At 32.7% G+C, this 24,650-nt stretch overlaps 5 protein-coding genes across 5 annotated transcripts; 2 read left to right on the top strand and 3 right to left on the bottom strand.

Annotated features, from left to right (window-relative positions):
* Positions 1 to 2,091: 2,091 nt before the first annotated feature.
* Tsp_02538 (hypothetical protein) lies at positions 2,092 to 2,914 on the bottom strand. The gene is made up of 3 exons (XM_003378815.1): positions 2,825 to 2,914; positions 2,372 to 2,557; positions 2,092 to 2,268 (listed from the first exon to the last, which is right to left on the bottom strand). Exons 1-3 carry the CDS (start codon positions 2,912 to 2,914, stop codon positions 2,092 to 2,094), a joined length of 453 nt encoding a protein of 150 aa, XP_003378863.1.
* A 1,803-nt stretch (positions 2,915 to 4,717) lies between these two features.
* Positions 4,718 to 12,382, top strand: Tsp_02539 (MAP/microtubule affinity-regulating kinase 3). The gene is made up of 9 exons (XM_003378816.1): positions 4,718 to 4,747; positions 5,006 to 5,254; positions 7,502 to 7,550; positions 7,601 to 7,870; positions 7,935 to 8,194; positions 8,291 to 8,512; positions 8,587 to 8,923; positions 9,611 to 9,872; positions 11,956 to 12,382. The coding sequence occupies exons 1-9, from the start codon at positions 4,718 to 4,720 to the stop codon at positions 12,380 to 12,382; spliced, it is 2,106 nt and encodes a 701-aa protein (XP_003378864.1).
* A 1,316-nt stretch (positions 12,383 to 13,698) lies between these two features.
* On the bottom strand, positions 13,699 to 15,345 carry Tsp_02540 (DNA repair and recombination protein RadA). The gene is made up of 7 exons (XM_003378817.1): positions 15,187 to 15,345; positions 14,795 to 14,932; positions 14,606 to 14,723; positions 14,370 to 14,556; positions 14,076 to 14,319; positions 13,888 to 14,012; positions 13,699 to 13,822 (listed from the first exon to the last, which is right to left on the bottom strand). Exons 1-7 carry the CDS (start codon positions 15,343 to 15,345, stop codon positions 13,699 to 13,701), a joined length of 1,095 nt encoding a protein of 364 aa, XP_003378865.1.
* Positions 15,346 to 16,285: 940 nt separating this feature from the next.
* Tsp_02541 (activator ofheat shock protein ATPase protein) lies at positions 16,286 to 18,985 on the top strand. The gene is made up of 9 exons (XM_003378818.1): positions 16,286 to 16,365; positions 16,504 to 16,583; positions 16,646 to 16,842; positions 16,979 to 17,203; positions 17,264 to 17,383; positions 17,452 to 17,553; positions 17,679 to 17,848; positions 18,432 to 18,471; positions 18,935 to 18,985. The coding sequence occupies exons 1-9, from the start codon at positions 16,286 to 16,288 to the stop codon at positions 18,983 to 18,985; spliced, it is 1,065 nt and encodes a 354-aa protein (XP_003378866.1).
* A 3,494-nt stretch (positions 18,986 to 22,479) lies between these two features.
* Positions 22,480 to 23,053, bottom strand: Tsp_02542 (conserved hypothetical protein). The gene is given in 3 exon segments (XM_003378819.1): positions 22,480 to 22,604; positions 22,783 to 22,808; positions 22,827 to 23,053. 3 exon segments carry the CDS (start codon positions 23,051 to 23,053, stop codon positions 22,480 to 22,482), a joined length of 378 nt encoding a protein of 125 aa, XP_003378867.1.
* Between the last annotated feature and the right edge of the window lie 1,597 nt (positions 23,054 to 24,650).

Genomic DNA, 24,650 nt, shown 5'->3' on the forward strand with positions numbered 1-24,650 from the left:
CTTAAAAATATTTACATTACTTGTAATTCCAATTTAAAAGTATTATTACTCATGTTTGTTTGATAAAAGTAAAAGTAGAGAATAATTTTTTTTCAATTGCATTATCATCTCTCTCGTCTATAATGCAATAGTATTGTAAAGTAAAAAAGAAAATAAACATACTGCATCTATTCATTTCTTCCATTTATCAACATACGATATAAAAATAATATTTTTGCAACAAGTAGCTTTTCGGATGCAAGATTTTCCATTTAAAACCTTGAATTCAAAATTAACACAGTAAAACTATTTAATTGATCAGTAATTGCATTAAAATTAAACAAATTACGTGAAAATCAGAAAAATTTCATGTGAAATTTGTGTCATTAAAGAATAGTAAGTCATATTGACTACTTGAAAGGAATATTATTTTCAAGGGAAAATATTTACTTAAATCACTAATCGAAAGTAAATTGTAAAGTATGAATTAAACAACAATAACATTTCACAGGTCTATGTAAGTGCGTGCAAGTTTTGATTGTGAAAATTAATCATGAGAAATAAAAACCTTCGTAAGTTAAATTTAAATTAAATAAAGATTATATTGACAAATAGTTGAAAAAAATTTTCAAAAACATCAATTTATCGCTTCATTAATTCAATTTGTCTTTAATATACTTTGAACGTTTTACCGTATGGCAAAGTAAAAATGTAATAACAGGTGTGAATTTGATAAATTATTTAAATATAAATTTTAAAATAATTAAAATATCATTATTATGAACTGTATAAATATTTAAAAAGTGAATAATGTTCAATTGGGTACAATGCGACGTTACATTATTTTCTATACTGTAACCAACTAGTTTCTTTCTGTAAGTAATGGAAGTTCAATCCTGCTTGTCAAAAAGCATGCATCACGATCAGATGGGAGTCGCGCCTTTGTTCATTAAAGTTTATTTGAGGAAGAAAGTGCAGTTTTTTGTTATTTAAAAATCGAAAGTAAACGGTGATAAATTTTCTTTGTGCCATACTGATTGGAATTTTTCTAGAAACAAAATTGCCGTCCATTTGGCAGCTGATTTTTTGTCATTTGTTGCGGATAGTCGATTTTATATTTCTTTTTTTGTTTCGACCACTGGCTAAAAGTGCAGAAAGCTATGCGGATGCAATTTTTGTGTAAAATTTTCTTGGTCCTTTGATGCGCTATTTTTGTCCGGGTCGAGATGAGCGTTCTTCCTCGCACATCTTTGCAAACGGTTCCCGAAGTCAGCGCCACCGTATGTTTGATTCTTTTTATTAATTTTTCTTTTTTTTGTCTTGTCTTGGTTTAAAATTTTGTGCTCAACTTATTTTTGCTGAGTGTTCATGAGTTGAAAGGACTTTTATTGAACATGTACAATATTCGATTAACATCAATCAGTTCGCCTATGGCGCATGCAGTTGAGAGATGAACGCATGTGAAATTGTCTCTTTTACTCTTATTGAGCGATGCAGTTTTTGGTTTCGCTTAGATGGTTCAGCATTCATTGAAGAGAATTTAAAATCTTTTGAAATATTATTTAATAATGTTTATCTTTCTTATCTTCTTCTTCTTTCTCGTATAGGATGGATTTTGTTGTAGTGCTGTTCGTTGAATAATGATTTAATCAAACGTAATTTAATTTCATATTGTTGTTGTTAAAATTGTACATGCCAATTTTTGTCTAGCTTGTAGTTGTTATTTTTCATTTGTTTTACATAGTTGTCGTTTTTAGCGTGGTAGATATTGAGATTTCTTAGTCATGGTCTTGCCTTGAGCACTTTTTCCTGGTCAGCGTTGTTGTTTTCGCTTCAGCAATCGATTCAGCCTGTTGTAGTTAGTGTTTGAGGAGAAAATGAAAGCAATGTGCTCAGAAACGGGCAGTAAAATTTCCACTAGCTTGTATAGCTGGCAGGCATCTGTCACTGTTCGTTACATTCATTTTCTGTTCGCATAACTTTTTTTAATTTCAAGCAACTATAATTGTGTTAATCAGCGTTGTTGTTGTTGCTAGTAGTGAAGAATAAAATGAATTTAGTTGGAAATTATTATTATTATTATTATTATTATTATTATTTTACTTTGATATTTCAGTTTGTTAGAACAGTATGTATGTAGTTGACGTTCTGCTTTAAATTTGCTTTCCTTCGCCAAACTGGTCTGTCGTCAGCAGCAATTGTTAAGCCCAAAATCGTCAAGGTCGGCCAAAGGGAGTGCTCTATTGCGCCTTCTTCAACTTGTTGCTTGCTTATTACACGAACAAAAGCCTTAAACGGTTCGCAAGAATTGATTATTAAAATTAAATACATATAAAAATATTGATGATAAGTATTTTTGAATTTGGAAAAAACGTAAACTTGTGCTTGTTACGAGTCGCTTTTGTTGCCGATCGGCGTCATCGATTCTAATGCTTTTGACGTGCGCGCATAAAGTTTTCGCATCCGCGGCTGTGATATGTATGTATGATGTTGTGCTGTTGACTACTGCTTGCTTCGCTTGGCTAAAACAAAACCTCGGCTTGCTTCTTCGACGAAAAATAGCTTCACTCAGTTGACACTTTTTTTAAATTAAAATTGATTTATTAAAATTTTAATATTAAAAATGTTATGTTTATCTTCTGTAAGATGCTTTTGTAATGTTCGCCAGTTGATGATGATGATGATGATGGGAGCAGTTTTTATAGAGGCTTTGATTAGATTGGCATTTTTGTTTCTGCTCTTGTAGGTGTGGGTTCACAAAAGGAAACTGATGACCATTGTATGCTTCGTTACTTTACTATTGTTAATTTCCCACGGATGTGTCGATCAACAATCAGCTGCTTACTTTTTCTAGCCGTTGTAATTCTTTCTTAAGGTCAAGTGTTACTTGTTTGTCAAAAAGAGGTGCTTTCTTTTTGTTTGTAAAAATTACCATGGACACACGTAGACGTTGTAGCAAAGAAAACAATATTATTTATTGTTCTTGATCATTTCCCAGCAAGAAAAATTACGAATAATATTGTCATATATGCATACATTGCGGCTTTTCAGCGTGGCAGTTTAAGCGTTGAATGAAATTCTTAAAAGTTTGCTTTATTTATGTTAAACATTTGCAGTCGATTCTTCTGTTGCGTCGTCGTCGTCGTCGACTGTCGTGAATGCAAAATACATTGACGCTGCTGCGCGCATTGCTTTTCGTTGGCGTCATCAGCGGTGCAATTGTTGTTTCTTCTGACAACTTTTTGTGCCAAATTTATTTTCTCTACTTTTACAATTTTTTAAAATATATTCAGTAAAACTGTAAAATGCTTTTCACTTTTCGACTGTCCTGCAATGAACTGATCGTTATTTTATGAAACTGTTCGCTGTTCATTCACATTCTTATGAGATCTGTGTATATTTCTCTATCGAGGCTTTGTCACTTTTGTTTCCTGCAACCTTATTTGCTTTTTATCAATTCTTCCTACAGACAGTGTACATTCGAGGCAAGAGTAAAACTTTACAGTATAGATTTTTTTTAATGTGCAACCTTTTAAGAACTAAAACAACTTGAATATGTTCTATATTATTTTATAAGTTGACTGACGTTTTTTTGCTATTAAAAATGGAAATTATTGATTTTCTCTGTTATCACAATTTCTATTCATTTCGATCTAGATACTTTACGATCTTCCAGTTTGTTACAATTTCAGAAATATGTTCACTATCACGGCTTGTTTATTTTCGTAATTGATGGCATACTGTATGTTGTACAGTTACTTACAGTTAAATGGTAGTCAAGTATTTTACAGTTTTCTAGGGGAATTTTGTCACTTTTGCCATTATGATTTCAATTCATTTTTATGGCACATATGGTTTTGTGGTTGTGTTTTGTATGTATGTTTTTTTGATGTTTCGTAATGAATGCTGTTTGATACACTATGCATGCAATATATATGTTGTGTATGATTGTGCAGTTGTTACGTTTAATTTATCACCACTGTACAAGTAATTATATGTATATATATATATATATATATATATATATGTATATTGTTCGTAGTGCTTTCATTCAATTTATACATAAACATGCAGCTGTTCTTTTTCTTCATGAGCCGTTTTTTTTCAATTTTTGGGGAATAGTTGTTTGTTGAGCGTGGAGTAAGTGTGGTGGGGAGAATATTTTCTCTTGTTTTTGGTTCTTCTTCTTCTTTTTTATTCGAAAAAAATGTTCCACATTATAAAGAGCTCAGGTTTTACGAAATTGCGAGGTATTTTTATTATAATGTGTCAACAATCGGTGTGTGTATAAAATGTACATATTGGTTTAACAATAGAAGCTGTTGAAGCGGAATTGCGAAATTTTGCGACAAGTGTCTTGAAGTAGAATTTGGTCATTGAGAGAGAGCAGAACGAAAAATTACTGGTTTTGTTTATCGTTGTCACAAGTGGGAATGTTAAACACGATGATGAAGTTGCATTGCACATATTTCAGCGATTGATGAGCTGTGCTGAGGTTACTGTGCGGCGTGAATTACAGCGATGCTTTATCATTCAATTCCAAGGCAGCAATTTTGTCGAATTAAAAAAGTAAAAACATCCGTATCAGTAAAATGTATTTTGGTAACAAACTATTTTTACCTAAATATATTTTTACTTTTTATCTTCAAAATAAAAAGTATACTTAAAAAACTACGCCAATTTATTGGTCGTTTTTGCATTGCTTTTCTAATATCGATCGTTCTTTTTATCACGTGAGATGAAGTTTTTGGCAGAATTGATGAAGTTTGTGAGTTTGTTTTTTAATGTTGATTGTGATGATTATATTTTGAATTTGATTGTTGGAATATTAATTAATTATTCACCAGCAGTAGCAGTTTGTTCCATCAGCTCAAGCTTTTCCGGCAGTGTTATTTTATTATTATTATTAGCATGAAATATTGTATACTGAAAGTATGTATGCTTGTTGTTATGTTTTGTTCAATTGGTGAATTATTTTCTAAGGGGCATTTTGAATTTGATTAATAATTTAATAATTTATTTGCAGGAAAACCATAGTGGTCGTCACGGCACAAGTTCTGTCTGTCAAGGTAGCAAAAGCATCAGTACGTCGACACGGGTCTCTTCTCGAAGTCGTGCTCAAGATGAACCGCACGTCGGCAACTATCGTCTGCTCAGGACGATCGGGAAGGGTAACTTTGCCAAAGTTAAACTGGCCAAGCACATACCTACTGGTCGTGAGGTAGCAATTAAAATTATCGACAAGACTCAGCTCAATCCGAGTAGCCTTCAGAAAGTGAGTTTAAATTTTTTTTTACATATGACTAAATAATTGATTTAAAAAGTGACTTAAATTGGAATATAATTGACAAGGTGTATATAGTTTTTATTAAAATTTAAAAAAAAGGAAGGGAACAAAAAAGCTTAGTGTTTTGCATTGATGTTGTTCATTTTTGTTGTTTGTTGGCTTGCTAGTTGCTAGCTGGCTGGCTGGCTGGCTGGCTGTTGTTTGGCTAACCAGCTAAAACTATAGCTAGCTAGCTGCTTGGCTGTTTGGCTGGTTCATTCGAAAGTTAGGAAAAGGAACGTTGTTGTTTCTTATGGCTAATGAACGCGGTTGCAAATTCAGCACCAGCCGCGACCGTTTTTCTCATTTACCTACGCGTCTGTTCTTCTTTTCTTCCGTTGCTTTCTTGAATGATGATGCTGAGCACAGCCGCATCCGGAACACACAGCACGTCGTCATCTTTCTTGTTTTCTTTCATTTAAATTCACTTACTCACTCGTTTGCCTCTTTCTCATTTTCCATTTCTCTTGTTCTTGTGTATTCTTGCACCTGGCATCTATCATGCAAGCCTCTCTAATTAACCATTCTTTCATCTATCTGTCAGCCAGTTCCCATCTATATATACCTATATATATGTTCATCCATCCATCCGTCTAAGCACTTATTTATTTAGCTAGCTATTATAGCGCTATCAGTTTATCTAGCAAGCTAACTACTGGGTATCACTAACGTTGACAATTCTCTCTCTCTCTCTCTATAAATATAAATATAAATAAATAAATAAATATATATATATATATATAATTCAACATAACAAATAAATCATCATTATTATTTAAATTCACATTCTTTTGTAATAGTCGGTTTAATTATGTTTTATATCTGCACACACACACACACACACAAATGTATATTTATAATCGATTATTCTTTTGCTATTCGATATTTTTCCATGACAAGTTGTTTTTTAATTAGTAATATTTAATATATTGATGGATTGATAAAATGCAAGACAGGAAATCATATGTGCTATGAAGTGCGAAAACATATTGTCATTTAGGTAGGATAATTTTTTTCAACTGATGAGGTAGAATTATGCAACTTTGATGCAGAAAGAGTGATAAGATGGGAATAAAATTGAAAGAAAGAAATATTGATGGCTTAAAATTTTTTAATTTTTTCTTGACCGTCTCAATTAGTCTGTTTAACTTTTGCGTCAGTGAGTTACTCATTTCCTGTAAAACTTTCACGTCAGCATTCTTCGATTATTATATTGTTATTAAAGATTTTTTTTGTTGATACTCGTATAATGCAAAGCTTTCAAAGTGAGCGGAGATTCTTTCAAATTTTTCTCAATGAAAGTTTTTTGAATGCTTAAATTTATGCGCAGCAAGTTCAGAAGAGTTAATGAGAGCAAAGAGCTAGTAGAACTAAGCAGTCGTAGTAGTTGTTGAATTATTTTTTGCTGATTTTGCTTAGTACAACGATGTTGGAATTTTATTAACAGATAAATTGTTTTTCCAATCATTATTTTCCATCAGAATTTGCAATACAAGCATTTGCATTACACCATGCTTGCTTACATTATGTAACACTTATTTGCCTGTTCTCAACTTTTTCTTCTCAACTGATCCAAATGTTAAACAAATGACATATAAATTCTCTTCAGCATTATTTACTTTGAATTTATAAAATACTTCAAGTTTGATTGATTAATTGCTATTGCTGTATTATGTATTATCAGGACGGAAATTCATTTAGCATTCTCCAGCAGATGTTCTGTGTTTAATGCTAGCCAGTAATTCTTTTGTGCTAATTTAGTTTTAGTTTTAATTTTATTTAAAATATTTTTGCACAAAGGTTTTGCTTTAGCTGTTTAATGAACTTAAGGAAATTGTTGGCTATTGGAATAACGAAAAGTAAGCTGGCGATGAAAAGTATTGAAAAATTCATAAATAGAAATTGTTAAGAAGATTTAAGAAATTTATTTAATACGCTGCATTTGTTGAATTTTAATACAATTTGCGTTTAAAATTTAAATCAACATCCTCTATTATTAATGAATACTCTTCCTGCATTTTTATCGTACAATGTGATAAGTAGGTACATACTAATTGCGTTTCATCAAATATATATATATATATATATATGAAACAAAATAAAAATTAAGTGAAATAAAATAGACTTATATTCATATATACTCTAAATGCATATACAATTTATTTTATTTGAATGTTAAATTATGCATTTTTATAGTTATTTCGTGAAGTTCGGATAATGAAGATGTTGAATCATCCTAATATAGGTAAATGTGTACTTTTTCGCACAATAATTTAACACACGTTGAATTTTTAGTGAAACTTTATCAAGTTATTGAAACTGAGTACACACTATATTTGGTGATGGAATATGCTAGCGGCGGTGAAGTGTTTGATTATCTAGTCGCACATGGTAGGATGAAAGAAAAAGAAGCAAGAGCAAAATTTAGACAGATTGTTTCGGCTGTCCAATATTTGCATCAAAAAAATATTATTCATCGTGATTTGAAAGCCGAAAATCTTTTACTTGGAAACGATATGAATATAAAGATTGCTGATTTCGGGTTTTCAAACGAGTTCAGTTTAGGTAGGCTGAATTGCGTATGATTTGATCTGTTTTTTCCTATACTTTGTATAATAATGAATATCAGGCAATAAACTGGACACATTTTGCGGAAGTCCTCCGTACGCTGCACCGGAATTGTTCCAGGGGAAAAAATATGACGGACCAGAAGTGGACGTTTGGTCTTTAGGTGTCATACTGTACACACTTGTCTCGGGTAGTTTGCCTTTTGATGGACAGAACTTGAAGGAGTTACGTGAACGCGTACTTCGTGGAAAGTACCGTATTCCGTTCTATATGTCAACCGATTGTGAGAATTTACTGAAAAAATTTCTCGTACTCACACCGGTTAGGCGCGCTAGTCTTGAGGTGTAGTATTTTTTTACGATATAACAATGATAAGAATAATAATCTCATGCGTGTTCATATGTTCGTATGTTGCAGACAATAATGAAAGATCGTTGGATGAATATTGGCTACGATGACGACGAGCTGAAGCCGTACAAAGAACCACCTCGTGACATGTCAGATTGGAAGAGGATTCAAATTTTAATTCATATGGGATATTCAAAATCCCAAATTACTGAATCGTTGCAGAGTTGCAAATTTGACGATATTTTTGCAACGTATTTGCTACTTGGGCAAGAAGTAACAAAATCGGTCGCGGTAAATAGTTAAGAATTTGTTATTAATTAATTAATTAATTAATTTATTTATTTATTTATTTATTCATTATACAGCCTTATTCAAACGTGACCAATGCGCCTGCTAATCCGAATTCGTCCTACGCATCGCGCATTACTGCTGTTGTCGAATCAAACGGACCTCCATCAGGAACAGCTGTAAACAGTAATAATAGCAGCACTAGTAATCCTTATAAGGTGCCTAGGTCATCTTCGTCACAAAGTGGAGCAGCAGTTGTTGTGGATAAGCGGCGAATGTCTGTAGCTACAACTGAATCGACTGCTTCTGGTCAGACTTCTTCGGTATCTAACGCTAACTATGCCAATGCGTCGCAGAATGTTCACCTGCGACAGAATCCCAAGAACACTGTATTCGCCGCGGGTGGCAGCTCAGGTTCGTCTCAGTTTAATCTTCTTTTGTAATTTTTGTAAAGCAGAAGATTTCACTCGGGCTTAATTTTTTTCCCACTGCCTGCTCTAATACTAGTAGTAGTAGTAGCAAAGTTAAACTTGCAACAAATAATAGCATGTTTGATTATATATGCATTGATATGCAGTGTTATTCGTTTGGTTTTGTTGATAATCCAATGATTAGTATGTGTAGTGAAAACTTTTATTTTGCATATTTTTTTATCAAAAATTTATCACAATGCAGCTCAATACGCGTAAACATTTAGCTTATATGTTTTTATCATTAAAGTGATGTTACATGTGAGCGTACGTTGTAGACTGAAGAAGTATATTTGTTATCCGTTTGCATGAATCATCCTGAATTGGAATGCTGTGAAAATTTCATTTTGCTTGGCGTTTTGAATGAACTGAGCATGTGACTGACATTTGTTAAAATATTTTATTTTTGTTGCACATTTGCAGAAAAAATTGATTTCGATATATATATGGTTTTCAGTTGATGATGATGATTCTTTTTTTTTATGTGTACATTATTTTTAAAGTTTCCTATTTGGGAAGTGATCGTGTGAACTAGTTGAATGAAGTGTGTGCATTTGTGAATGCTGTTGCTTTCATTTCTTTTCTGTGATCATGAAACGAAGTAAGAAGCGGTAATATTTATTTTGTTCAGCTCTCACCGCCAATCTGCTGTCTGGTAACAGTGGAAGATCTCAGGAGTCTTCTGCACTTTCGCCTTCATCTGCCGCTGTGCCGTCGTTGGCTGTTCTGCCGGCAAATACGGCTATTGTTCAGCGGAAGTCAGGCCAGTTGGTTCGAGCTTCATTGCAGCCATCCAGTATGAGATGCAAGGATTTTGTCAAGGAGTCGAAAAACGATTCATTGCATATTACATCTGCTCGTAATTCTGTTCATACACAGCTGCATGGTACCAGGTGAGAACGGCATAGCAGTTGTTAACAGAGATAGTTTAATTGTAGAAATACAGTATCGAAATTTTTATGTATCTAAGGTATTATTAATGAAATTTACAAATTATTTATTTATTTGTTATAGTGCGGTGAATTCTTCGTTATCGTCTAATGGTGTGATAACGGCGGAAAGTAGCAATACTAGGGATAAGACTGACCAAGCGGTGGCGACAGCTGAACAACATAAGAAGCACCAACAACAGCAAAGCGGCACTTCAAAAGTGAAAATGCCCTGTTCATCAGGCTCTACACAAGCGACAAGCAGCAATGACAACGAAAGCAGCAGCAGCAATACCAATAGCAACGATGACAATAATAAGAAAAATAATAATGCTATTGACAATATTACAATTAGCAACAACAGCAACAACAACAACAACAACAACAACAATAATAATAATAAAGTATGGAGGTTAGCCGAGACATCGACAAAATCAGCTGCAGCTGGTGTGATCATAAATGCCGATTCACCGGCAAGATCAAGCTGTACGCCAGTTGCGACTAAAGGTGCATTACCGTTGCTAGATGATGGAAGTGGAGCTTCGAAATTGGATGGATTTTTGGAACCGCATCAAAAATCGCTTTTGCACAGCAGCCCGAGTATGCCACCTGTATTATTAAGCAAATCAATCGGTGGCAGCGGTGTGAATAGTGCGACCGGCGACAAAATTGCGCACAGTAACGCTTGTATTGAGGAAATAACTTCAATGCTTCTATCTGCGCGCAGTTCTTCACAGACCGTGCAATGCACCGGTGCAGCAGGGAAAATACCGACGCCAGCTAATGCGTCAACTATATCTGAAAAGCATCACCAACATCAACATGTGCATCATTATCATCAGCCGCAACAGCAGCAACAACAACAACAACAACCGCATGTAAGCACTACCAATTCGGTCAGTTCACAAACCACTGCTGGCCATTTGCTTACAAATGCCTTTCAACGGCAAACTCGTAGTCGTCAGACTTTTCATGGTTTGACTGGTTCGAAGACGCCTGCTGGCCTTGTATGCGTTTGTTGTGTTCATTTTTGCTTTTGTAAGAATTTGCTGCAAATTCTGTTTCATTTAAGATTTCACCTGCCATGCGCGGCAAGCACTGCGTTACACCCGGAGATGGCACACCCCGTGGCGGTGAGGTGCTTCTTCATTCCCAAATTCCGCCTTCAGGCGGCCATCAGCACCGCGGTAGTTTTTTATCCAAGTTGTCAAAGTTTGCTAGACGGTATGTTTAATTTTTATGAATATATATATATATATATATATATGCATGTACGTATTTTTAGTTTTTAGTTTTTTTCTTTAAAGTTGCTGTTTATTTAAATTCAGTGTTTAATCAAGGAAAAATCAGTTAGTACTTTTGTTTTACATACTAAATGTAGAATGCGTATTTGTGTGATTTTGTACATGTTTGTTTTTTTCATTATTCTAGTTCCTTCATGAAGCGTGTATTTCAGAATTTTTATGCAGCAATACATTTTTCATGAATAATTAAATATTTATATATGTATAATGCAGTGGTTTCCAAAGTGGGGTCCATGGAGGCATTGCTGGGGGTCCACGGAGACATTTGTAGATGTCCATTCTTTCATTTTATATAATTTCAGTTGAAATTGCTAAGAATTGTCTGACATAACGCGCCATGTCGATGCTTCATTTTACACATTCAGTTCATTCTATCCAATACAACACTTGCTATAGTTCCAAGCCCCCTTACCGTACTTCTTTTTATCCCTGCACATCAAATGAACTGTAGGGGTCCACGGCCACATGAGGGTTACCGAGGGGGGAGGCTGGTCCATGGCCAGTTCAACTTTGGGAACCACTGGTATTATGCATGTATGTATATATGGACGGTGTACATGCGTCGTGTATATTTGTTTGTGAATGTGCGTGTGTGTTTGTGTGCAGTGCTATATTTTTGTTTGATATTAGTATGTATTGTAGAATATCAATTGTATGTTTGTATGGCTTGTATAATTTGTTTTTATTTTTGCTCATTTGTTGTGTATCCAAGCATGTGTATGTAGAATTGATGTTGATTTTAGCAGTTCGTTGGCTCAGCATGATTTCACTCCCTCTTCTGTTCGCAGGACCAGCGGCGTGACGGCGCCGGTGTTTCCAAATTCATGCATGGCCTCCAATCCAGCTGGACTGGTGCCGCCTCCACCGACGAGCGTCAATTACAGTTTCACTATTGGTGAAATTGCTGAAGTAAAACCGCGTAGCCTTCGATTTACATGGAGTATGAAAACTACGAGCTCGTTGGCACCGGAAGAAATGATGAAAGAAATACGTAAAGTATTGGACGCTAATAACTGCGATTATGAGCAGCGTGAAAAATATTTACTTCTTTGTGTGCACGGCGATCCAAACACCGACTCGCTGGTGCAGTGGGAAATGGAGGCAAGTTTATACGTGCATATATGTTATGTTCTGCTGTGTAAAATATATTGTAATTATTTTCTTGTTTAAGGTTTGCAAACTTCCCAGGCTCAGTTTGAACGGAGTGCGCTTTAAACGCATATCTGGCTCTTCAATTGGATTCAAAAATATCGCATCCAAAATTGCCCAAGAGCTTAATTTGTAACAATCACTGGCGCGTCTGGCTTTTCTGTTTGTTAATTTTCTTTCACCCACTCTTCCCATTGGACATTTTCATTTCCCTATATTTATTTCTATCTTTATAATTTTTTTCTTCTTTTTCTTTATTATTCTTCATCAGAGAAATGCACTGTTTTTTATTTTATCCGATGTTATGCGAAAATGTGATAGTGTGCCTGCAGCCTGATTTTTTCCCAAATTTTTGCTTTTCATTTTTCCACTTTTCGTCCTTTATCATTGAAATTAATTTTCCCATGTGCAGAAAGGAAAATTGAAATTTTCAACAGTTCAAGCAAAAACGGAGAGATATATATCACACAGATGCACATCAGAGTGGTGTTGTCGTTACGTCGTGGCCGTTGCCAGCGCACGTCGATATGATAATTTTGGCAAGCAGTTTGTCTGCTTTTTTTCATTTCTTCTGTTTGTTCGTTTTCATTTTTCTCTCCTCTGATGCCTCCGCCGACCACATTCCTCCCGAAACGCGCATGTGGAGGTTGTCGCTCATGCTTGGACGGCACCTCTTTGGCTGTTTATACGGTGATGGAACCACTTTAAAGTAAACTAAACAAAATGTTGTATTTTACGATAATAATTATTTTGTCGTCTATTATTTATCATGATCGAAAATAAGAATTAACGTGTGTTTTTTTTATCATCATCGATGGTTAGTTTTGTGATTCATACGCACGTACATTACAAGCCGGTGCGCGCTGCCATGAGATAGATAGATATCCGCTACGTATTTCTGCCGTCAGCTTTGCGCAAGCATTGGCAAAGTTTGATTTGTTCAAGCAGTTGTTAATTTAATGAATAATTTATCCGCTTCACATTTATTTTATACTGTATATTTGTATTCAATATTTTTTTTTCAAATTTCAAGTTTCGCACGCTGTTCGTTTTGTGTCTGTGCTTTGCTGCATGTAGCACAGCAACGCATTTTCGCATTGTTAAGTATTTCATTGTTGTTTTTTTCTTTCTGAATCAAATTTATTACTGTTCTCCCATGTTCTAGGTCCAAAATGAGAAAAACGCAACAAACAAGAGTAAAATTAATTGGAACAGAATTCAACCTTGTCTCGTAAACGGCAAAACAGATAAATAAATAAATAAATATACACACTCTGTTAAATGAACGAGAAAGGAAAAGAAGACAATTTCGTAACTGTTGCAGCACTGTTGATAATTCATTCTTTAGCATCGCCAATGCCGGATGACAAGATCGCGAATACAGCTTCAGATTCTGGCAAACAGGGTGAATCGTAAATCTTGCATATGCGTGACTCCCCTCGGCCTTTGCGTAAGTATAATCTGTGTAAAATTGGATATTTTTTTCAACATTTGCACATCAATCATGAGAAGGCTGTTAATTTTACCTGGTTGTTGATGCATGTGCCATAATGTTACCTCCAATTGGCTTTTTCGGATCAGCTTGAAACATAGCTGTACCACCGTCCACTTGGGCAACGACTTGATTCGTAATAAGAACGGCAACCCCAAACTGAACAGCAAAAATATCAAATTTATTCCTTTTACCAAATAATATACTTCGTTCTCGTATTACTTCGTCCGCTAATCTGAGTAGGTAACGCAAAAATCGACCCAGATGCATCTGACGAGCCGAAAGTTCCCCACGTCCAGAATAATCGGTCCGATACAACGCTGTAGCACTGTCAACAATCAATAATGCATAGCGTGATTCAGACATCATCGCTGATGCTTGGATCAACAGCTGACTTTGGTGATCAGTGTTGTAAGCTCTAGCATAAGCTACGTTATCCAGCACATCCGGACCAGAGAGTTGAAATCTGAAATCTTCCGTTTCATTTTCTGTTTTAAACTGCTGTAAACTGTGAACCTGTCAGCAACAGATAGAAGACGTTCTGGTCTGAAGGTTCCTTCGGTATCGATGTATAGACATTTTCCTTCACCTCCACCCATATCGACAGGGAGCTGACAAGTAACTGCCAACGTGTGACAGAGTTGCGTTTTTCCAGTTCGAAATTCACCAAAAACTTCAGTTATTGATCCAGTCTCGATACCACCTGAAGTGAAAATTCAAACAGTTCTTCTTCATTCAAAAAACAGTATTACCTTGAAGTAATTTGTCTAGCTCTTTACTACCAGTGGTAATCTGAATTATCTCCGAACGTTTCTGATGAAAATCGGTAGCCGTGGTAAAACCCATTGGTACCAATTTTGACGCTTCTGACTAAAATGTGCAGTTGACAATTAACTGACTTAGCTAATAATTTAAGAAGCAAAAACCCATTCAAACCATACCAATATTTTATCAGCTTTCGCTTCGCTGATCCCTTTTATATCGATTAACACTTTCTTTGGAGTAAACGCCACTGATTCGATGGTGTAAAAGCCCGCTTCTTCCAACTTCTTGATATCAACATTAGGAATACCAAATTGCTGAAAAAAAGTTTAAAAATTAAGATTTTAATATCTTTATGCGCAGTCAATTAAACCGCTAAAAAATTGTGCATTTCATTTACAACACAAAAAACGAAAATATGAATGCGAGAAACATGAATAAACACGCTATCATATAACAATAGCTGATTCACATAACTTAAGCAGTGGAAAATGTAAATCACTTGCAAAAAATACTCAAGTGGTAGTAATTCAAAGCTATAAAAATTATCTATAACATGTTCATTAATTACTTCAAGTCTGGAAATGGGTTGGGGTCCAAAATTTTCTTCCATTTCCTCCTGAGGCATAATAACATTTGTCGATTCATTAATGTCTTTGTCCACAGTCGCTTCTTTTTCTTTCGCTTTTGGTGTTTTCTCTTTCTGACGTCTTTCTCTCTGGGCAGACATTTTAATGTAGCAGCTAATGAAAAATAAAATCAATAAAAGCAGTAAATGTATATAATTCAGAGTACTGTAAAAAAATTAATGAAAATTAAGATTAAACATTTAAATTTTCTATGTCATTAAAACCTGAAAAAGAAGTTTACAGAGATAAGGATCTTTTAAAATCAATGCATCATAAACGTAAATTACTGCTTTAAATACAAATTAAACAATTTCATCAATTTTAAATATTAATTACAGTAAAGTATAATGCCAACGCATACGGTAGGTAGTAGTGACACATCAGAATATCAAAAATTGTTTTTCCTGCTCAGATATTCCATTTTAATGTTTTTTAAATTTAAATAAATTATTATATTACATTATTTAAATAGTTTCCAATAATTCGGAAATCTAAGTACAAAAATTTTCTTTTTCCAAGTGTCCAAAAGTGTGCAGGTGTGAAACTTGCTGCAAAAATTACTTCATAACAATGCAATGCTCTAAAAGAAGGCAGAATTTTAAGATTTTTATGTCATACAATCATGCATATTTATAAATCTTGACCTAAACCAGGTGCCTATTTAATATATAAATGTAGCAGTTGCGTATTATTAATTGAAAAAATTAATTATGTAAAATGACTAATTTTCACCTTTTGATGCATAACATATTTTATTGTCCGGATAACTGTAGTTTCGACCAACAAAAGCACACTTTTATTTGAGCCTGCTAATCATTTCTAGTAATTTCTACGGAAACTGAACTTCATTCATATTCGTTGTTCTTTTTAGTGGAATCAGTTCTACATTGGTTTGTGGCTTAAAGCGCTTACAGTATTTATTTACTGTGAAGATTATTTCTGAACTGAAGTTGATTTTTATTTAAAAGTGGCGGTTATTGCTGCTTGAAAAGCTTTTAATTACTGATATACTGAAAAAGCAAAGCAATTTTTCTAACTAAAATGGCACTGTGGGGACAAGGTGATCCGCGATGGATAGTTGAAGAACGTCCTGATGCAACTAACGTTAACAACTGGCATTGGTAATTTTAAAATAGATATTTTCATGGTCAACACTTTAAAAATATGTTTCTTCTTTTAACCAACTGTGAAATGGATGATAGATTGTTATGAATGCGTTATTTTATGTTGAATTTTGTCACAGAATGAAGATTGTTTAGGACTGAACGTAATGCAACACCGTGGTCAAAACGCCGGTTCTCGGAGCTTTTGGAAAATATGAAAATTGATTCAGAAAGAAGTAACTTTGTCCAGCATTTAAATTAATTAATTGCTTCTTTGCTGTACATTTCATCTTTGTAGTTGAATGTGTGATAAAATCGATTGCAACTGTGGAAGGTGAAGCTACAGCTAATAATCGTAAAGGAAAATTAATATTTTTATTTGAATGGAATATTGTGCTAAACTGGACAGGAAAATTAAAAGACGGTAACAACGAAATTGAAGGAACTGTGGAAATTCCAAATTTAAGTGATGAAAATTCAATTGATGAAATTTCGGTAAATTTTGCATTTTTGAATACGGGTATATTTTGATTTTTGAATAAATTTAGTACTGTTGTTATTTTTATTATTAATTTTACTTTAGTGTAATATTTCTTATTAGCCGATTATGGCGTCAGCATATTAATTGTAGATTGAAGTGACTTGTAAAACAAGTGATGCTGAAAGTGATGAAGTGCTTTCTGTAATGCGGAGCGAAGGTGTCCCTATGATAAGGAAACAGCTTGCTACTTATCTGGATGAATTGCGCAAAGAATTTGGTCAGAAGTTGATTCTTCCAACAAAAGACAATACATCACCAGTAGTTCAGTATAAAGAAACGAAGTCAGTCTCTGAAACGTCTCGCATATTTCAAGAGGTTTTGTGTATTTATTAATAGTATTTTTTAGTTGGTTTTATTCTTAGAATTCTGTTTTAGAATAAAGATCGCAGTGCAAATAAAAATTCTGGTGTTTTAGAAGCTACTACTTCTTTAGATATGAAAGATACTTTTAAATGTACCGGAGATGTTTTATATACCTTCTTCATTCATGCTCCAGTTTGTTATGCTTTTATTTCAGTCAGTTGTTTTTAGTTATTTTTCTTTTAATATTTATTCATATTTAGTCAATTGAAATGTACACTCGATGCCCTTGTACCATTAATGCTGTTCCCGGCGGAAATTTTACAATGTTTAATGGTATGATAACCGGAAGCTACATCGAATTGGTATGTATGCATGTTAATTGCGTAACGAATGATGCAGTTCAGCATTTTAATGTGCTGTAACGTAAAAATGCAGTTGTCATTAACATTGCACATAGTTATTATGGTTATATTTTGTCATTTCATAGGTGTTGAACCAAAAAATTGTAATGAAATGGAGAATGTCTACATGGCCAAGAGATCAGTTCTCTGTTGTAACTCTTTTATTTGAACAAAAGGACGACTGTTCCGAAATAGTTTTAAATCAGACAGGTATCCCAGCTTCGCAAGTTGAAAATACTGAAGATGGATGGAAAAGGTTTATTGTAACGTTACTAATTTATTCTCCATGAATAAATCACGTTTTCTTTTAGACATTATTTTAATGCCATCAAAATGGTATTTGGTCTTGGCGCTCCTCTGATTTAATGGTGATATGAACTGTCTGCGTAATGTAAAGTTATTTAAATAAAATCGAACATATCAGTTAATATCAACAATATCTGAAAGCCGAATGAAAGTAAAAGATATGATTGATTGACTGTTCTACTTGTTTTAATAAAGAGATGAAGTGTATGTAATTTTTTAAAAGTAAATTTTCTATAAATATTGTAGTACGAATATTTATTTATTTATTTATTAAAATAAAACTGTTACGAAAATCCGAAGTTCTGGATGATGCAATTGAAATTCTTTACTGCATACGGTACTTTCTAAAACAATAATTCAATACTTGACAGTCTACCGTATGCAATACAAAATGTTGTTTAGTCGACGGTTTATTGCCTTCTACAGTTATACTCATATAAAAAAACCGGTGAGTATTTATGAAATAATATTGAAGTATAATATGACAAAAGTATCATTTTTAAATTTGTTCATGCAAATATTTTGTGTTTAAGTTTGTTAGCACAGTTATTAGCGAAAGGTGCACATTCTTGCGTTTTTTATTTGCTGAATACTAGTATTTAAGGCGAATTATTAAAAGTATTGAAGTTTGTTGTTTTAAATATAATTGTAAAATGAAACATGAAAAATAAAGTGCAGTTCTAATTGTCAGTAAAGTTTTTCAGTACATGATAATTTTTTTTCTTATATATAAATACGGGTACATTGACTATTTATTGAAATTGAATATTGCTTTGAAGTTTTTCATCCCCAAGTAAAGAGATATCTTCTGTATTGAATGCTAATTCTTGACTTTTGGAAATTGTTTTATTTTCTCATTGCGTTCCTTTCTAACCTCTGACACCAAAGTTAATTTTTTTCTGTGCTGAATTTTTTAGTTATTATTTTATCGACGAATTTGATGTTTTAATTGTTTCGCAGTAATGATTGAACATTCGAATTTCCTTAACTAGGTTTTATTTCAATCGACATATTTATATAATAAATCAGTTTGCAGCTGCTGAATAGGATGGCAGCACAAAATCATATCTCAGTAGTAATATTTTGATTCGAATGCATGGTAGAGAAATTATAGCTTTTAAAACGTTTTCTCTGTTCTATGTAAGAATTACGGTTTTATCGTACGTTTAAATTGTAGAGTGGAAAGTAAAGTTGAATGGCATCGGATCAGTTTGGCCGAGTAAAATTTCTTCGCGCAAGCATTGTTACCACTACATTGTAAGGTAAGTGAATATTTTCTTATTCTTTGGCAAATTCACGAAAATATGGTTAACACATTTCTTCTTCAAATCATATTTGAAATGAGTGAATGTTGAACACTGACAGCATCAGAAATTCAATTTATGCAAAATTTGATTTACTGTAGGTTAGAAATGCAGGTTTAAAGGGAAATGTTTGATTCAGAATAACATTTGACGTTAAGTTGGTGATGTTTGTTTTGTTTAACGTGATTTCAGTTCATCTTGTTAGTTTTTTGAAAGCATCTGTGAGTATTGTTTATTTATTAATATGTTTGCTGCAGTGTGAGTGTTGCATTACGTATATTTTCAATTGCATTAAACTTTGGTTTAAATGAAAGATGCGAAAGATCAGATGAGATTTTTCACATTCATTATTTTATTACTTTTGTATTAATTTGATACTTTTTCTTTTTATGCGTCATTTAATTCTGTCTGGTAGTTCATTTTAGCATTTAACATTTCACGCAGCTTATTTTCAAGGGAATAGGTTGAACCATTTTTACTTTACGAATGTTAACTTTGAAGATTTTCGATCACGCAAAATGACATTAAATTTCAGTTTTGTAAATTCGAGAAAGTTCGACTAGATTCATCTGTTTTCTTAGAATATTTCAATTACGTATACTTTTTTGGGTTTGCTTAAGGTCATCTGACTGTGACGGGCTGATTAGTTGTTTGATTGTTGACATTCGTTTGTGAATTCCATTGTATGGTATATTTTAGTTGTTGCTTTTTATACTATCATAATAAATAACAGCTTTTCTTTAATTTTTTTGACGTAAAATTTGATACACATTTAATGAGTTATTGTGGGTTATTATTGTTTCAAATAATTGTAAATAAATAGTTGTGAGAATTTCTTTTTTTGAAATATTGTTTAATAAAAATTTTCATGTATGTTATGGTTCAGAAGAAGGGATAAAATGTAATGTAATTAATCAAACATAGTAGTACTTGTGCCAGCGAGAACTTTTTCTTTAATGAAATGAATTGATCCGCTTAAATTGCTGATAACGCACAACCGTATTATGCTCGTAATTCCATCTGTCCGCCAACGGTCGTTTAACAACTCTGCCGGACATGTGGTCAATTTCGATTTGAGGAACATCTACATCCTCCATTCATTAGTAACGGCAATTGCATCACTTGAGCCGAAAAATAATGATAATAATAATAATAATAGCAATTTCGACAGCTGCTTTGAGTTAAGCTTTTTTTCTTCTCTTTTTCTGTGCTGATCCTTTGTCAAGTCTGTTTCTCTTTTCTCATTCATCAGGGTTGCTTCCATTATACATACTAACAATGGAAAATTAAGAAAAAAACCAATATGAAGTAGATTTTATAATATTTCTTGGCTTTGATATTTGACAAGTACTGAAACGCGTTTTTCCATCATCATCATCATCATGAATCGAACATGTCCCAAATGGTTTTGCCCAATCGATGCGTTGTCAGGCAATGCTCCAAGTGAACTGGACACGTGAAATCTAGATGGACAACGTTAGTGGTAATGTTGTCAATTGTGATAAAGCTGAGTTGACTAATGTTACCAATATTTTTTGTCCGCTCTTCCCGAGCTTTCATTAGATTTTCTACAATTAACATTCACTTTGTATACGAGCGTTGACCACCACCACCACCACCTACGTTGGCTGGCTTGCTTGTTTGCTATTATAATTATTACTGTTATTATCATTATTGCTAGATCTATGACCGCTATTTTCTTGATTTAATTTTCAAATCAATTATTATTGTAGTTCTTTTTCTCTTCACTGTATTCAAAATTTATTATTTCTATCAATGGAATAATTAAAATTTAATCACCAATATAAATATCTTTAATCGATGAATAAATTCACAAATACCATTATCCATTTCATTAGGTTGGAAATATTTTCTTCAAATTCCACATCGAAAATGTTGAACTTGTTATTTTAAATAATTTTATTACTTGCTAAATTTCCAGTTGGCCGATAATTATTATTGCGTTTTCTGTGTTTAAAGGAAAATTAATTTTGGAAAAAAATAATTATTATTTTGGTAATAATTTAGCTTGAATGCTGCGTGATTTGCCACGTGTAATTTTTTTCTTTCTTCTTCAAAAGAATGCATTTTAATTTTGTAATATTGTCCGATTTTATTTATTTGATGTTTTATTGTTGTTGTTGTTTGAAAATTCGCTTTCAGTGTAAAATTAGCTTTTCTGATGTGCAGAAAATGCATGCTATTAATGTTGAACGTGTGTAAGCTTGGTGCACAATTTTAATGCGTGGTAAATTTTTATTTCTGTTAAATCAGTCAGTTGCACAAGTGGCCGCAATTGACATTCCCGCGTCGCTTATTGACTTTTTTTTATACATTGCTTACAATATTCAGCTTCTTTTTTTCTCACCGTCACAAGTGGAATGTTGATGAAAGTGAATCGTCCATAATTCTTCTTTTTTATGCTGCACTTTTTATTCGCCTCATTGATCAATCATCACATTGTTGTAAAAATGTCGATTGGCTATTTTTTTCGTATTTTATAAAGTAAAAATATTTTATTCAATTTATGAAAGTTTTTTTGTCGTATGTATTATTATCATCTTTATTAGTATGCAAGTGAAGAAAAGGTATCTAATGAGCTATTACATCTTAATGATCGAATTTTTCCTATGCAACATTTTGTTTAGTTTACGCACGCATCATATTTCAAGACAAATTCTTAACGGGCATTTTGTCGTAAATATTGCTTAGCGACAGCTCTGCAAGCCGACTGGTGCTGTTTTGAAAAATTTTCAACTTTTCTTTTTATTATCAATTTTATACAAATTTTACCATTTCTTCTTTTCTATTTGCAATTCTTCAAGTATATATCTTTATATTTTTAGAGGATAAGTTTCATGATTATTATTATTATTATTCATTTTTTTAATATTAATTACAACTTTATGAGATAAATCTGAAAGTTGATGAACGTGACTTCTTGAAATAGTTGGTATCTTATCCTAGAGTCGTTGTGCTTGCCTTGAACACTTCTTGTTATAGTCAGTTTTATCAATTTTCTTGAATCTTGCAATCTACCTATATATCTGTTTACTTATTTATCCGTTACTCGTCGAATTATTATTATTCACGTGTGATGTGCTTGAATTCGTTTTTGTTTACTAAAATTAAGCTGCTGAGCTTGAACACAAACACCAGCACCATTGCATGAATGATGAATTTATTATTTTTCAAATTCAAATTTATTATTTTTTTTAAATGCTCAATGACAGAAAATTTTCATTCGACAATTTATTATTGGGTATTGTTTATTTATTTACGATAGCTTGCCTGCTTTTGCCACTTGACGCATCTTTGTCATAGTAGTAGCCTCTGCTGCTACAACGTTCGAATCCCACGTTTTCAAGCAATATTCTATTTTCATTCCAAAACTTATGCATACTGTGAATTTTGTTATTATTATTCAAGAATCAAGTTCAAATTTTTATCATTTATTTATTTCACTTTTCGGTTACTTATTGTTTAAATTTGCTTTTGGTTTTTTTCGTCTTTGGGTAAATATTAGTAATCATTGTTCAATGAGTAAACTGAAATCTTAAATGGTGACATTTTTTTTAACCTGTACCGTATACTGCGTATGTATGTCTGTATATTAATAATAACTTTTTGTGGGTGTGGTTTTCTTTTTCTTTTTTTCCTTTTGGAAGAACGATCTGAACGTTTGGAGAAATTGCATCAAGTCTGTTGCCGATTGATTCACCACAAATTAGCCTTATTTCCTCCTGACGTGAAAGACAAAGACCATCGTGACGTATGTCCGTAGGCTTTTTGCGGACTTGTCGATCCATTCGTTGCCCACGTTTTTTTCCACTTTGCACTTGGGCTTTCATTTGAGCGATGCAATTTTGTTATTTTTCACGTTACTGAAAATTATATCAGGTAAATTAATGCAATTGATTATTTCAATTTATTTTTATTTGCCAATTTTATACACGCAACAGTAGTGACTTTTTTCTGTATTTTTTGCACACAAATCACAAAAATATGCAAATTTAGACGATTCGATCAAGCGACTGCAGAATTGAATAAGATATAAAAGAAATAACTTTTTCTGAATACTTTTCCACAAGGGAACTTTGAATTACTATTTTCAATAAAAAAAATATCTACAACTATATGCATAATAAATGTTTGTAGGTCTGAATTTTCTGAATGCAAAAACTAAAGTCGTTGAAAGGCAATGTTGCTGTTTAATGATAAATCCAAACTTTGATTCTGTTCTATTGCATAAGCAAAGACTTTTTTTTAAAACTGTTTTAAGAACTTTACACTAATAACAACAAAATATTCTTTTTGACTATATATATATATATATATATATATATATATATATATATATGTCTCAGTTTGTGCAGGTGAATTTAATTGAAATGAAATTTTCATTTTTCTTTCACTCTGTTCCATTGAATTGGACTTCTATTTATGACTGTTCTTTAATTGCTTTTAATATTCATTTCAAATCTGTACTATTGTATTTGAAGTTTTATCTATTTCTTCAGCATTGGTATTTATTTATTATACATAGGCAGCTTCTCGACAATAATAAGCATGTTGCTGTTGTTGATCAATTTTTAAAGGTAACATTTAATTGGAAAATATGTCTGATGATAAAAGTGATCAGATTATTGATTTTGAAAATATAACTTATTACAACTTTCCTTTTTTGAAATATTTGTCTGATGTGTTTGTTATTAAAGCATTTTAAAATTAATAATAATTCCAATTTTATAAAAAGGGTAGCGCATTTTTATTCCAAATTAGCATTCAAGTTATTTTTTTGCACTAACTTTGACATCTTGGAATGTATTATTAAAAATGAAAAAAGTATTACATGTTTCAGTTTGAATTTTATAATTTTATCTACATAATATCAGTGATATATTATTAACATATGTACGTTTGTATTTTGTGCTATTCAAATGAAGGAATAATTAAATTTTGTATTAAAGAATAATTAAGTTTTTCACTTGATAAATTGTGAATAGAGGTGACGTGTAGTTGATGTAAACATTTTATGAATTAATACTGTAATAGAAGAAGCAGTTTAACGAATCTAGCGATATTTGAACTGCTTGTTTGTTTTTTTTTTGTCCTAGCTAAAAAATCTCAAAGTGTCATATTATTATTATTTGCATCTTATTCTTTTCATAATTTTGTTACTGTTCATCCGTCACTATTGGTGACTGTTGTTCAACGTTAATTTTCCTTTGCTCAATCAACGGCATCTAATTTGAAGTGTAAAAAAATCTTTATTTATTTATTTATTGCACATTAAACTTAATTGGATTTTACTGGAAAATAAATAATGTTTTTTTGAAAGTTTTATTCCTGTCAATGATTTGACAAAGAATTACACATTGAAAAGTGCTTTTGTATGCTTTCGATTGACATCTGACTCGACATTTCACCACAAATTGCCAGCATTAT

This window comes from Trichinella spiralis (assembly GCF_000181795.1).
Source record: "Trichinella spiralis strain ISS 195 chromosome Unknown Scfld2, whole genome shotgun sequence".
Lineage (NCBI taxonomy): Eukaryota > Metazoa > Nematoda > Enoplea > Trichinellida > Trichinellidae > Trichinella > Trichinella spiralis.